Genomic DNA, 14,771 nt, shown 5'->3' with positions numbered 1-14,771 from the left:
ATCAACGCTTCTTGATTTTCTTCCAAGAAATGTTCTTCATGTGAAAGCAAGTCTTAAGGAAACGTGTTCTGAAGTATAACTACAGTATTGCTGCTGAGACTGTATGGGGACTACAGGATTTGAGACTGTCCCATTACAGAAAGGTTTTCTTGAGGGAAGTAGCATGGGAGCTGTACTAGAAGTGCTTTATTTAGATCTTGCTATTTATTATCTTAGATATTCATAGCTAGATTATTCCACTGATTCTAGTTAATTACAAATAGGAACTCTAACGAGTGATAAAGGGGCCTTCAGTCCAAGGCTGGCATCCCCAGGCACTGCATCCTGAAGCAGTGTGATAATTGTGGACTATTAGCTGTAAAGCCACTGGGTGTGATGTTTCAAGACCTAGCTGTGAGTACAAAGCTGATGAGTAGTCTGATCTATATTCTCTCTAAAGCAAAAAAAATCTCATAACAGTGTTTCTTTAGGCATGGTTAGCAATTGAGCATCTGAGATCTTTTGGGGAAATATCCATCCCAGCTGCTGAAGCCTCTAAGTCAGTCATAGGGAATTATTGTTGAACGCACAGAAGTCAACAGGGAGGCTGCAGGAATTCCATCTGAGCTGTCAGTACCTAACAATAAAGGTGCAACTTCTGTCTCTTCTGTCTTCCAGGTCAGCCACAACTCATGTTGACAGCAGGACCCAGCGTTGCAGTTCCTCCACAAGCACCTTTTGGCTATGGTTACACTGCACCACCCTACGGGCAACCGCAGCCAGGCTTTGGGTACAGCATGTAAGGTGCAGCACAAGTCTGTTTGGAGCTAGCATATTTTCTTACTGAAACTCCACCGTCCCTCCCCGCTTTAACTCATAACAGGGAAAAAGCAAAGAGTTCTGCCTCGTGTTCTTGTAACCTTTATTTCATGAAGGACTGTTTTTTCTAGCGCAAACTATTTGAATCACTTCTGTTAAATCTTTTTCACATTCCATGTCATTTAGACTTTACTTTAAAAGGGGGAATAGTTTAAACAACTTTGTTCAAGTGGGCTTTTGCAGGACTGCTTATTACCATTAAGTCTATTGTGAAGATTCTGATTTGCACTCTATAGTGTTAAACTCTAATATTGAATCTTAAGTTCATCGTATGTGAGCAGCTTACAGTATGTACTGTCTATTCTAAATGCATTTAAGTCTCACTGTATATTCAGAGAAAGCTGAAGTGAAGATACTTGTATTTGACCTTGCAAGACTGCTGACAGAGACAACACTAATCAGCATATCCTACCCTGATGGATTGCATAGCTCTAAAAGAATTTAAAATGCATACAGACAACCTTGCCTGACTTAAAATTATGAGTAAAAGTTTTTTTCCTTAACCTATGCAGGTTTTTCCAGTTATGCATATAGAAAATGCTAGTGTCTTTTTGCTCACTCCATATGTAACAGATGACCTTATGTTGTGCTGTATCCTGTGCTTTTGTGGGACATTCCATTCAGGAACAGAGCACCATGATTCCAATCTGTGTATTTACTAACCCTGCCCTGAGGTTTGTGTATGTTGGATATTGTGGTGTTTTAGATCACTGTTTTGAGTGTACAGAAGAGAGAATTCAAGCATATTGCTGTTCAGTTTTGTTTGTGCAATTTGAAATTACTCAATTTAAAAATAAATTACTGGACTGTGGACATGCTGCATAGTAGTAGCTTCAATTTACTGTTTTCAAAAAAGGACCTTCAACCTCAAACCAAGTATTACCACGCTAGCAGTATGGGGCATACAGGTGCATACACTTAAGGGTAGGAGGGGCCATTTAGAATAGCAGCAGTGGAGACCATTAGTGGTGTCTTGCACTGAAGGGAGGATACAAGAGAATACATAATGCTTTTTCTACAGAAAGATTATGCCAGACAGAAGAGAACGGCACTTTTCAATAGTGGGCTGCATTGTGGTCAACTGCAGCATCTTTGACCAGATGATACATTAGGATTGTAGTAGGGTGTGTCAGTTAAATTGAGATTATGTTCTAGGTATGTAAGTTGCCTTAAATATATTTAGCTTCAAATAAAACGGACTTAAATGTTTCTCTATGAATACTGTCATATTTGAGCGTGATGGATATTAGAGCATTGACCCTGTTAGAGCTGGAGACACTTCTTTCTCTTAACCAGGAGTCGTTGTCAACATCAGGTTCCAGATTTGAGGCTGTCTCCTTCCTGCTTGCTCACGTGAACTTTGTTGTACTGGGTGTCAGTTGAGCAGAGGTAGAACCTATGTACCAGTGTGATTTTAACTCTGCCCAGTTAAATCTCAAAATTGAGTCTTTCCTGAAATCGTATCTTACTGAGGATTAGCAGCTCCTCAGAGGTTAAAATTAGTTTCCTATAGGATGAACTGTTAACGTGTGGGTAACTCCCATCACATTGGTTGAATTGGGAACACTGACCTGCCTACAGATGCAGAAGCTGCACAGCCTCATCCAGAAAGGAGCACAGCTTGCATCTTCCCTTTAGAAGTGTTTACTGGCTCTTAAGTATTGAGCTGCAAACCCTGTTTAACTTGTTCAGTCTCATACCAGTTACAAGGTATTGCATCAGCTGCCATATTGGAAACAACACAGTAATTCAGCTCCAGCTCTCTCCATCTGAGTGGGGCAATCTTCAGCTGCTCCAGGATGTAGCATTCTCTGAATTAAATGTCTTTCAAAAAAGCAAACCAACAAAAAAACCCAACAAAACTCATACAAAGGAAAGGGTGGGGTGGAAACTTATTTTTTAGCACAAGCCTTATTCACTTACGCCTCCTTGGAGCTGCTCTTCAGCCAGTGAGCTTCACACAATTCAAAATCCTCCATTCACTGCACAAGTTTTAAAAATACTGGATTCCTTCTTTTGGGTTGTAAAACTGTCAGCACTATTTTTCCCAACTCCACCAAGCCTAAAATCATAGAATGGCCTGAGTTGAAAAGGACCACAATGATCAGCTGGTTCCAACCCCCTGCTGTGTGCAGGGTCACCAACCTGCAGACCAGGCTGCCCAGAGCCACATTCAGCCTGGCCTTGAATGCCTGCAGGATGGGGCATCCACAGCCTCCTTTGGCAACCTGTTCCAATGCGAAACCACCCTCTGTGTGAAAAACTTCCTCCTAATATCTTCTTTCCCACTTCAGAATGCAATACACAAGCTAGAAAAACTCATCAACAGCATTAAGCTTTGCAAATTTACATCTTTTACAAAAAACAGTAACTTTATTTCTACTGGAGAACACACTGAAACATCCCAAATCTGGGATTTTATCCCTTCAGCACCCATCTATACCAGTGCACTCAAATTCCTTTGCTCCCCAGCTCAGAAGAGTTTTAGATGACCAGAAACTTTATCTACTACATCAGCAGGTCCCGGCCCGATACCGAGGACGGTCTGGGAGCCTGGTGCTATCTGAGTGCGACCAGCATCCTGTATTAAGCTCACAGTCAGTCCCAGGCGCTTGGCATCAGCCAGGAGCTGAATCAGAGTCTCTTCATCGGGAGCTCTGAGGACCACCTTGGGCTGCCCGCAGTACTCCCACTGCTTCAGGAGCTCGGGGTTCCTCCTTTGAACCTGCTTGTAGGCAGAAACGGCCGCGTGGGAACACTGTGCCGCTACTTTACCCTTCCCCATCTTCAGATCGTTGCGGACGATCAGCACCATCTTGAACTCTCCCGACTCTCCCATGACGTTGCTTTCGGTCCCACAGCCGCCGGCGGACGCCGCCATGGCGCGGTGCTGCCGCAGGAGCCGACCGCGGATGCCCCATCCCAGGCACACACCGCAGGCAACCCCCGCCAGGATGCTGAGGAAGCCGGGCTTGGAGAAGTAATCCATGGCGGCTTTAGGAGACGGGCTGTGAAGACAGAGCTTACCGTGATCAACTGCTTACCGACAGGCCGTATTTGCTAACAGGCCGCTCCCCTTTCAGGCAGCAGGAACGGTCACAGCACGCGGCCTTCCCCCGCCTCCCCAACAGCCAAAGCCGCACGACTTCCGCTGGTTCAGGAAGCGGGAGCCGCATGTGACTGCAAGCCGCCGACAGAAGCACCGCAACCTCACCGGCCTCACCCAGCGCCAGGCCTCGCACAACCAGCGTAATTCGAGGCCGACGAATGAAAGAAAGGCGAAACGGGCCGGCTTCTCTCAGGGCCCTCAGGAGAGCCGAGCCCCGCTCCGCCCCGCTCACCTGCCACCTCCGCGCGCCCACCACGCTGCTGCCGCCCCGCTGCCGCCCGGAGGTGACGCCACGGTCGCGCGCCAACGAGGATCAGAGCGCCTGCCGCCTCAGCTCAGCAGCGGGCCGGGGAAAGGAGCGTGGCGCGCCGGAAGTGACGCACTCATCGACTTCGGTAAGAGGAGGGTAAGAGGCGGGCTGGCTCCACCTCTACTTCCGGGTTGGCCCGGGCCCAGCAGGAGCAGCCGGAGCGCGGCGTGGTGAGTGTGGAGCGGCCGCACGGTACGGCTTTCGGCGCGGCTCTCTGCCGGGTGAGGCTCTGCCTTTATCGTCCTCGCGGAGGCACCTCTTCCTCTTGGTGCTCCTCAGCGCTGCGGCCGCCCGGCTCCGTTCCCCTCAGGCCCCAGCCCCGAGCCCTCGTCTCTATGGCGACAGCTCCCCCTCAGGGAGGTGCGGTGTCGCAGCGCCCGGCGGCCCTTAGAGGCCGGGGCAGCGCTCAGCGGGCACTGCGGGGAGCGGAACCGCCGCGCTGTGCCGGCCCGGGGTCGGCGGAGGAATGGGAGCGGAACGGGAGGGGCCCAGGTGGGGTCTGGGAGAACCCGAGGGGGCCGCAGAGCTGTGGGGTTCGGGCAGTGCTGCGGGCAGCTCGTCACCGGGCCGCGTGGAATCTGTGCGTCTCGTTGGGTAAAAGCCCGGCAACCCTGTGACGGGATCACCCGGTGCCTCCCGAGGGATGGTGACTGATGACACAGGGAGAAATCTGTCCTTTGAGATGGGTCGCGTTCCGATGGTCTCTATCTGCTTCTCTTGCACTCTGCTCCCCTGGTTGGCTGCCCTGTCATCCCCCCCATTCTCTGTTGTCTCCACTCCCAAAGCACAGCAGTGCTCTGTCCTGCCGGCTTAGCTGGGTAAGCCCACATCCCCGAGGTGTCTCAGCGTTACCTTCTGTTGATGGAAGTTAACATTCACGTGTGTTTGTCTGCTTCTTTGCTTTCTATCTGTTGGCAGCTAACGATGACAGAAGCAATAAGATTCCTCCTTTCTTCCAGTTTTGCTGCTCAGACACTTTGACAAGTCGCATAGGTGACTTGAGGGAAGGGTTGCTGTATGTGTTGCTGTGTGTGAGGGTGGCAGTTTGTCTGCAAAGTGCTGTGAAAGCGGGTTATCTGCCTCGAGCTGCATGTGTGAAACATCCTCAGGGTCCTCTCTGCCCTTGTTCTCTCTGCTCTGCCAACAAGTGGGTATCCTGGTTTAGTTCATGTTGATTACGTGGGTTGGGAGGGGATGCAGCGGGTTGGGAGGGGATGCAGCGTTACCCTTTGATGCCTTGGAGCATGTGAAAAAGGCTTTATAATGACATTCCTCTTTCTTTTAGTTCATTGTTTCTGCAGCAGGGAATGGACTTTGTTATTATTGTTATTCCTTATTGGCAATAGATAATCAAAGATTACTTCATCCTTTGTTTTCAGAGGAGGGTTTGAACAAACACATTTCCAGTTGTGCAATGGGTGGTTAGTACTAGTTGTTAGTTTGAGCTAAGCTCCTTGTGCTACTTAGCAATGAAATCAGTGGGACTTGTAAGCTCTGTGGGAAGGGAGAGGAGAGCACTCATTGGCTTTGAAGTGGGAATTGGGAATGGGAAAGGTGAGCGTGCTGGAAACAGGGGCTGCCCTTCTGGCTGGAAACTGCCATGTCTGCTTCAAAGCTTTCTGAGTTGTTGCCTTTGAATGCCTTTTCAATCTATCATAACTGTTTCTGACTGCATCATATTAGTGCCACTTGTTAGAATGTCTTAATGCGTATTTTGGGATCTCTGTGTGTGTTTTTCTCCTTAATAAGTTCTAATTTTAAAACAAAACAATTATTATTCCTGGTCTATAGAAGGAGGAGGCTGTTTTTTTCAGGTACAACTGCAATGAGAAGTTATCACCTTCAGTTAGAACTTTAACTGCAGCTGGCTGGAGAAGTGTCAGCTGGATGGACTTTGCTGTTCCAGGAGGACGAAGGGCGCAGCCTCAGGGCTGTTGCAACACCGTGCTGTTGCTGTAGCAGGTTGGAAGCACAGCCATGAGGTTTGGTGCCACGCTGACCAGGCAGACCTGGGGAACAGTGCAGGCTGATGGGTAGGTCAGCGTGTTTGGAAGCTGTAGAAAGAATACTGTCCCCACTTAAAAGGCTTGGAGTCGAGCTCCGTGGTTCACATTACAGGCAGGGTGTTCTTACTGGATAGCTGAGGCAGCCCTAGTGTGACCTGTACTGGTTCCATCAGTCTCTAACTCTGGGTTCTTTCCGAGCTGCTTTCTAGCAGGATTCTGTTTTGTGTGGATGTGTTTCCTTGTGACAGTGACCTTCCTTTCCTCTCTGGGGCACAGGCAGCCTGCCCACGGAGAGCTGTGACACTGCCAGGATGTCTGCACGTGGCACCCCTGCAACTTGTTTCACTTAACATCCTTTCCTAACAAAGATGTTCCAAAATCTTTTTGGAAAAGTAGAAATTTGATCTCTAAATGGTAACATTACACTTCTTTTTTTGGTGATTTCCTCTGGCTAGGAATTGGAAAATAGGTCTGGTGTACAGAGGCATAACCCACAAAAAGGAAACCTGCGGTCTTTAACTGAATTACTTGCTCTTTCCTTTGAGGGATTAAACTATTTTAGTTAGAAAAACGTGGGTTTTTTTCGTGTGGGAATAAAAGTACTCCTATCAAAGTAGCCCATTATAGCTGTGTCTGTGGAGACTTTGTACATCTCTCAGATGTGTCCTCATTTACTTTAATTGAACGCTTCCCATGAGCGTTAAAGGACTGGAAAAATAAAGTAGTTACTTTCTATATTTTCTGTGGCTTTTAGGAGGGTTGTTAACCTTCAAGTGAGGGAGCCTGTCAGCCCTGTATCACATGGTGAGCAGCACTGTCTCTCTGTAGGTTTGGGAGAGCTCTCACTTTGGTCTTGAATGCCTCCAAAGCTGAGGACGTATTTGTTCCACTGGCTTCAAAGGCAGAAGAAGTAGTGAAGAGTGGCACAGTTTTACGGAGCCTAAGGGGTATGTAATGCTTTGCTTTGAGGCCAATCTCATCCCGTGTTTAAAGGTGCTGGTGTGCAGGCGGTCTGCCTGCTGCAGGAAGGTGCTCTCAAACCTTTGCTGTGCCAAGGAGCTGTGAATGTAACCTCTGTCCAAAGCGCTGCCTTTGTTGGGGTGTCTGAGATCTGAGAGAACTCTGAAAGCCCAGCTTCTGTTCTTTGTTTTCTTATTGTGATCGATGAGCAGGGAGGCAGGTGAAGAAGAAATCGCTATCAGAAAAGTTGAGGAGAAGGAAGAAGCAGAGTATTGGCTGGATTGGAGCATGTGGCTTCAAATGCAAGAAATGAGAAAAGGCAGAAAATGGTGTGCTGCTGATGTTCCCCCCAGGTACCTCAGCAGAGCAACCTGAACTATAAGCATGGTTCCAACAGCTGAGTGACTTGTAGCTGTTAGAAAGGAGAGTTCTGCTCCAGGGTTCTGCAGGGGCAGAAGTGTGAGAATTAGGGATCAGACACCATGTGGGAAAGCAGTGAGATCACCAAGTTCGTGTCACAGCTTCCTCACTGTTCCAAAGCCATAGAAAGGAGTCCTCAAAGCATCCTTAGTGCAGAAGTAAGGATAGTCAGCTCTGCCAGCACCCAGCTGCCTCTTCTTTCCTTTGACGTAAGTGCAGCAGCACAGAGCAGCCTCCGAACAGCAGGAAGAAGGGACTTCTGTCCTCTGTGATCACAGAGTGCAGAACTTGCAGTGCCTCCTGCTCTTCTGCTCCAATAGCTTGTTATGCTTGCACTGACACTGAAGCACCAGTCACAGCCTCGACAAGCCCTTCCCGTTGGCCAGTTTACATTTTGCCCAGCAATAATTGTCTTTTTGTGCTTAATGTTATGGATTGCACTACGGCTGAATAATGCATTGTGGGCTGTTTGTTCAGCCCCACAAAGAAGCTCTGTGTGACACAACAACAGCTCAAAGTTGTTTTCCTCACTCTCTTAAATAGTTTATATCTATTTTTGCTGGTAGCTGCTCAGTGCACTGGGTATATTTCTTTTTGAATATGAGCTGTGGGATTGTTCAGGGTTTGTGAGGAGTGATGATCTGTTTAGCAGCTGGGACTTGATTTTCTTTGGTGAGCTTCCATAGGTTTGGTGTGGACGTGAGGATGTGGACTCAGTTAATGAAAGGTCACTGCAATTTGGCTCAGTCTGCTATTCCAATTATCCCCAGGTGAAGACATCCCTGCAGGAGCCATAACTCTTACTGGTATCAAAGAGGTGGGCAGACTGGGGTGCTGAGCTGTGTGCACACCCTCCTTCCCTCATGCTAATATACTTTAAGTATAATTAGGCTGCGGTCAACTGAGAAGGGCTTTCTGCAATGAGGAAGGGGCTGGGTTCTGAATCGCTGCCCTTTGGGACTGACCCTGTGATGGGCACCAGATCTCCCAGTCACCTGTGCTCTCAGATGGGAGTTTTTACAGAGCACTTCTGCAGAGTGGTGGGACTCCAGGACCTTCTTAACAAGTGCTCAGCCTACACAAGTGTGCGAGGGGGTTATTTGTCTTTGATGTAAATACTGATCTGTGTACTCGAGGTAGTGTTACGCAGAGCTAATCCCAGATTAGGGCCTTCCCAGGCAGGCAGGATGCAACTGGTTCTGCTGGCTGCGGTCGTGGAGGCTGTGTGTAGGTAGCAGCACAGCTGGGAGCTGCAGAGATGGATGGGTTTTGTGTGGCAGTGGTACTGAGTGCAGTGCAGAGGGAGTGCTGTGCATGGCCGAGACCTTCATGTCCAGCACAGAAAGAGTCTGTATTGCATGAACTGGCTTGCTTGAAATGGAATGAAGCTGAATACAGAGAACAAACTGAGACTTCAGTTTTGAAGGCTGGATTTGCAAAGGAAAAAGGTGAGTTTTGTAATGAGCAACGTGTGACTTCCACTGATGGCTTGAGTAAAATTTTGGGGTGTTTAAGAATGTGACTGCAGTTCCCTAATATGGAACTCTCCTGTGTGGTGCCCCAGGAGCAGCAGCTTCTGTGCAGCTGGCAAGTGTGGATGCCCACTTCCAACAATGCTGTTCAGAGAAGGAGCTTTCTGTGTGCAGTATGTGCACATCTGGCTTGTGTGTGTGTACATGGATCTGATATATGTGCATAAATACATACCATTATGCACGTACAAAGCAAAACCCCCATGTAAGTGCCATCACTAGAAATTGGATGCTCCGCAGCCTGTGGGGATCCGGTGCTCTGATGAGACCAGGAGGTGGCCCAGCATATGATCCATATGTCACTGCAGCAAGTGGTCTGTGCCCTGCAGCCAGGCTCTGCTGACTCCAGCCACCCGCTGGGGGGGGGAGGGAAGGAATTTTGCATTTGTCTGCTGTTGAATGAATGGCTGCAGAGCTCCTGCTGTACCACCTCAGTCCTCTGCTGCCCCGAGCTCCTTGGGGAGCCCTGCAGTGCTGGGCCCAGAAGCTGCAGTTTAAATGGGAGTGAAGGTCTCACTGCTGTTTACCAAACTTAAAGTGCTGCTTTGGCTCTGAAGGCCAGTGTAAATCAAAGGGGAAATATCTTTTTTTTTGCTATAAAATTTTAATTTCCTGCACTGGGCAGTTTTATATAACCTGTCATTTTAATATCACACTGTTTCCCAACAAAAGCACCGTATCAAACCCTGTAAATCAAGCTTCCTGGCAGTGAGAATTGTAATGCAAACGAGTTGCTTTAGCTTTGTGGGACTCTGTTCTCCAAAATGAAATTCCAGAGGCTGGTCTAAGATTCATGGGAGGGTGTTTAACGCCGTGGCTCTGGCTGGCTGCTGCTTGTGTTCAGTTGCACAAGCGTTGTCAACTGTGCAGAATGAAAGCAGCTCTTGCAATGTTCCGTTTTATGCTGGCTTCCAATTGCTGTGCAATTTCCTTTCCTGGATAAGGAAAACCACAGTGGTTCTCGTGAAACTTTAAGGCTGATCTCATCAGAAGAGAGACTGAACTTGCAGAGAACGTTGGCTTTTCCAAATGCTTTTCATCAGGCAGTGCAGAGCTTTCCTTTTCTGCTTTAGAGATATTAGACCGTACGATGTGAGATGCAACTCTGGATCTTGGTTACCATGTTGAGGGGTTCTTTTTATGAATCTGGGAGCATTTTGAGATCTGCTTGCATGTGGCTTACCCACAGAATAGATCCTCTAATGTGAGAGTCAAAGCCTGAGCTTCACTTTGGGAATGAATGGGAGCCCATGCAATGCTCTGCTCCTCCTAGAGCGCCAGCAGTGGGCTGCTGGGTGCAAGGGCTGTTTCACAAGCTTTTGTTCAGTCATAGAAATGAGGGAGTTTTGTCACTGAAGTGCAAAAATTCGGATTTCTGTAGGTAGAAAGGTTTTCAACTTTGTCATTTGTGGGAATGGAAACACTTCTGCTTTTTCATGGCGTAATGTGGGATAACTGTGGTTTGGGGAGCTGCTGGGTGTTTGCATGCATCCTTTGATTATTGAGTAAACAGAGTCTTTGTAACAGCAATGGAGACATGATGCTCTTTAGTTTTGTTCTGTTAGATCCCTGTACGTGAGTGATCTATGAAATGGCAGAGAATGGAACAGACTGTGACCAGAGACGCATAGGAATGAGCAAAGAACAGCACAATGGGAGCTTCACAGGTAGGTAGGAAATGTCTTCATGTTCTCAGCTGGTCAGCTTGGTGTGTAAGTGATCAGCACAGGATTTGAAAGGAATTTATGTTGGTATGCTTTATGCCCAGATAATGCAAAAGGAGACACCTGAATTACTACTGGAAACTTCAATCTGAAATCTGGAGAACTTCTGTAATGTAAAGCCACAGAATGGTTTCATGCTATCTGCTGCCATTCAGCTTCTCTCTTACAGACTTCTCCTTCCAGTGTTCTTACTCTGTAGCTCGTATGCATGTGATCCTCTAACAGTGGTAGGGGCTGCAAGCTAACAGCTGAAGAGTTGGTATGGGTAATAAAATCTGTTATGCTCTGGGAGAAATCCAGTTTTCAGTCTCCCAGTTTCTAGCTTTTCTGTTGACAACTTCACTATAATGCATCACTTTCAATTGTACGTCGCTGGTAAAAATAGTTAACAGCTTCATCTCCTGCCTTGCCTCTGTTGTTCTTACTGGTATGTCTGAAATCAGCTTGGATTGGTGTTTAGAATTTGTGAAAGGTAACCTGGGAACATTTAATGAAGACCTTTGTCACTGAATGCTCTGTGTGGTGTGGAGATGGTTATCATCTCAGTTGGTTTCCTGTCTGCCTTTGAATGTGCCAGTTCCATATTTAATTGAGTTTTGTAATCAAGTGATTTCTCAAGTTGTTCACAGGCTTACACCACTGCAGTCTCTTACAACGTTTACTAAAATCATACAAAGTTGCAAAAAACCCAGGGCTGAAGCATTTTTATTAGACATATTAAGTGGAAAAAGTGGGGAACAAAATTTCTTTAGCAAGGAATGAGCTGAGGTTGAAAGAGAAGCGTGTGCTTGTGTGTATGGAGCCAACCAAAGCCTTCCTGGGGAGTGTGGGCGTCCAGTACTTGCTGCTGTGGGATTCCTGTTAGTTCATCTGAAGCAACAGGCACTTACAGCTGAGGAAAATTAGATGGGCACCGTGACTGAGGTGCAGTTGCTGTTATGGTGGTACTGCACTGCAATGTAACCAAATCACTGTGGTTAGAAGCAACGAAATGTATCGTGTCAGTTTAAGTGAGGGGCTGTGGTGTGTGAGCAAAGCCTTCTCACAGGAGCACAGGAGCACTTCCCTTCTGGCAGGCTCCTTTTGGAGAAGCTGAACAGCCTGGCAAGGCTTAACATAACCCAGGGATTCTTACTGGGAGGGCAGATACTGTTATCCAGTTACACGGTGACTGGGTGTGTGGAGAGCACATGTAATTCAATCTGCTTCGATTGGAGCAGTCTGAGAATAACTTTGGAAGAGAACCAAACTTGAAAGTTCAGAGTGAAATGTGGGCTGTGCAGTGGGCGATAGAGATGCCTTTGACCTGGTGTGAGCTGATCTGAAACTAATGGTGCATAATGCTAATACATTTAACAGACTTCTTGCACCCTGCACCCATTCTGGAATGGTTGTCAGCTACATGGAGGGGAAAATCCCCACATTTCTTTACTGGAGGACACGTGATTTCTCATGGCTTTGGAGCAAATGCTTTGTGATCAGTGAAGGTGATGAGTGGAGCTCGTGTTCGCTCCCTAACAAAGCAAATAATTAACTGTGTAAATTTGGGTGGGGTGGAATCTGAACTGTCAGCCTGTGCTTTCATATTTCTGTTGCTTTTCATTTGCAGATTCCTCTTTGTTGAGTGAACGGAAGCGAAGGGACCGAGAAGAGAGGTTGAATATTGTCCTCTGGAGGCAACCACTTGTTACCTTGCAGTATTTTTTCCTGGAAACTCTAATAAACTTGAAGGAATGGACCATAAAGTAAAGATAATTTCTTTATCTTTATAAGCATTCTGGGGAAACCCATGCTGTGATTCAGTAGCTCACTCTGACATCTCACTTTCCCCGATGATTCATAGCTTTAAAGCTCTTTTTCCAGAAAACATTTATGTTTGTCCCTCAAAGGCAGCCACTGGCACATGCCACGCTTCCAGCTGCATACCCAGACCTTCTGCCTCAGTGACAGAAGTGCACACGTGGTCAGGTCTCAATGGAAGATAATTGCAGTGCTTCCATTTGAAAGAATGGGACAGTGTTTAGGGATCCTGAAGGCAAGAGATCTTGCAGTTAAGACTGCAGTGTTAAGCACTGATTTTTTAATGTGTGTGTTAGTATCACTTTATGATCTTTGAGTAATTTAGCTAGGGCAAGGTTCAGGATGACGTGGAATTTGTGTTGGTGTTTATTTCTGGTGCTGCAAGGAGGACTTTGCTTCTAAGCTGTGTGGTCCCTTTCATAGCAGGAAATTACTTATTAAAGCATTTCTAGCATCATTTACACCCTGGATGGAATGGGCTTTTATTCTAGTTGTAACTGCTAATTGCATGTTTCCAACATCTTCTGCTAATGCTCCTTTGCAGAGAGCTGAGACTGGTGATAATGGGCTCTGTTCACAGACTGCTGGGCTGGGTTTGATGTGCTGACACATAAGTTCAGTTGATACAAACTTCTGTTTTCCATTTTCATCTTCTGCAATGAAAAATAGCAGATTTACTTAGGCTTAATCCCATTTTGCACTCCCAAAATCATCTATTCCCCAAAGCCCAATTATTTTACATTCTTTCAGCTACCACTGGAAACTGTTTCTTTGAGCAGTGCTTTCCCACATCTTGCCTTAGCTGTTTCAAACAATCTCCAACCATCACAGAAATAGAATTTGAGGTGTTATTTTAGGCTATTTCCCAGCTGTCTAGATATTGCATTTTATTACAGATAATACTTGCATCCTGGATTGCACAGCACATCTGTGTTATGTACCACTACCCAACACAGAGCTACACAACCACAGCTGTGTTGTGTAGCATGACCATATATTTGCAGAAAATAAGACTGTACCATGAGCTGTGAAGGTGACCTCAAATTGAATCTTAATGGTTTCCTGTGTTCCACTTGAGTAAATTGCTATTTAAATGGTGAGAGTCACTTGAAAATCTAATTCTTGCAGTGATATGAACAGCTACTTTTTTCAGCTTGCTAAATGTTGAAACATTTCTGAATGTATTTCTTTATTACACCTCTTGTATTTCTACAGGTTTCTGTCTTCCATCTAAATTGATAACTTACAGTTATAGTTTGCTATGTCTGTGATTTTATAGCATTAGATGACAGAAAATAAATGTGGCCACACAATCAAGGAATTTGTATCAAGCAGGGTTGTTGCAACCTTGTAAAATTGGTCACATGCAAAAGCTGGCTGCCAAATTACATAGAAAAACACTTTTCCCCCTTACCTGCAGTAGCTTGCTGATACTTCACAGTCAGTTAAAACATACATACTAAACTTTGAGCTGTCACAAAATAGATTCTCTTCAACAGATCAAGAGAACCAGAGTAGTGTATGGATTTTTGCTGTGGCTTTGCCCACCAACAAGTGGACTGAAGTGAGCCCTGCTGTTACCCACTCCCATCCCCTCCCCAGGGCCAGTGCCTGCTTTGTTCTGTGCTTGATCAGGACTGTTGCCCTGGGTATGAAATGCTCTTGTTAAAGCTGAACATTTGATGTTTAGGTTGTGTTTGCTTCCAGACAGCGCCTTTGTTTTTCTTTATTTACAAACAAAACAGTGAAGTAGAGATTTTCCATAAGAACAAAGGCTCCCCATGTATTTTTGGGGAGGTTTGTGTTTTTATAATAGCAGACTTCTCACCTGCCATACTGACTGCATCCACACAATCCCACTCCACAAAATAAGTTACTTTTAAATGAATGCTAAGTTATGAAAGGCTCTAACTGCTATTTGTCTTTTAAGATTGTGGCATCGGCGAAGTATCCTGGTGTCTTTTTTACTGATGCTTGCAGTGCTTACAGCTACGTATTATGTTGAAGGAAGACATCAACAGGTATGAGGTTCTCGAGTGACTGATACTTGTA

The 14,771-nt window shown here is 46.3% G+C and overlaps 3 protein-coding genes across 13 annotated transcripts in view; 2 read left to right on the top strand and 1 right to left on the bottom strand.

The window, feature by feature from the left end:
* The window catches only part of CLTC (clathrin heavy chain), a 29,456-nt gene extending 27,785 nt beyond the window's left edge, over positions 1-1,671 (top strand). For both annotated transcript variants that reach the window (XM_048966889.1, XM_048966890.1), the window contains one exon: positions 658-1,671. In XM_048966889.1, the coding sequence (XP_048822846.1) occupies positions 658-782 (125 nt within the window). In that variant the 3' untranslated portion in view covers positions 783-1,671. The remainder of the gene's footprint in view (positions 1-657) is intronic.
* Positions 1,672-3,209: 1,538 nt separating this feature from the next.
* PTRH2 (peptidyl-tRNA hydrolase 2) lies at positions 3,210-4,339 on the bottom strand. Its single transcript, XM_048966907.1, has 2 exons — positions 4,200-4,339; positions 3,210-3,866 (listed from the first exon to the last, which is right to left on the bottom strand). Exon 2 carries the CDS (start codon positions 3,845-3,847, stop codon positions 3,332-3,334), a length of 516 nt encoding a protein of 171 aa, XP_048822864.1. The 5' UTR covers positions 3,848-3,866; positions 4,200-4,339; the 3' UTR covers positions 3,210-3,331.
* A 34-nt stretch (positions 4,340-4,373) lies between these two features.
* The window catches only part of VMP1 (vacuole membrane protein 1), a 67,935-nt gene continuing 57,537 nt past the window's right edge, over positions 4,374-14,771 (top strand). The window contains exons 1-5 of one of the 10 annotated variants that reach the window (XM_048966899.1): positions 4,382-4,447; positions 7,112-7,230; positions 10,761-10,862; positions 12,529-12,664; positions 14,650-14,740. In XM_048966899.1, coding sequence (XP_048822856.1) covers positions 10,787-10,862; positions 12,529-12,664; positions 14,650-14,740 — 303 coding nt within the window. In that variant the 5' untranslated portion in view covers positions 4,382-4,447; positions 7,112-7,230; positions 10,761-10,786. The other 9 variants (XR_007380736.1, XM_048966897.1, XM_048966900.1 and 6 more) reach the window with 9 other exon arrangements.

The sequence above is a fragment of the Lagopus muta genome, chromosome 20 (genome assembly GCF_023343835.1).
Source record: "Lagopus muta isolate bLagMut1 chromosome 20, bLagMut1 primary, whole genome shotgun sequence".
Taxonomy (NCBI): domain Eukaryota; kingdom Metazoa; phylum Chordata; class Aves; order Galliformes; family Phasianidae; genus Lagopus; species Lagopus muta.
Note: the sequence above shows the minus strand (reverse complement) of the source record. Positions and strands in the feature narration are given on the sequence as shown.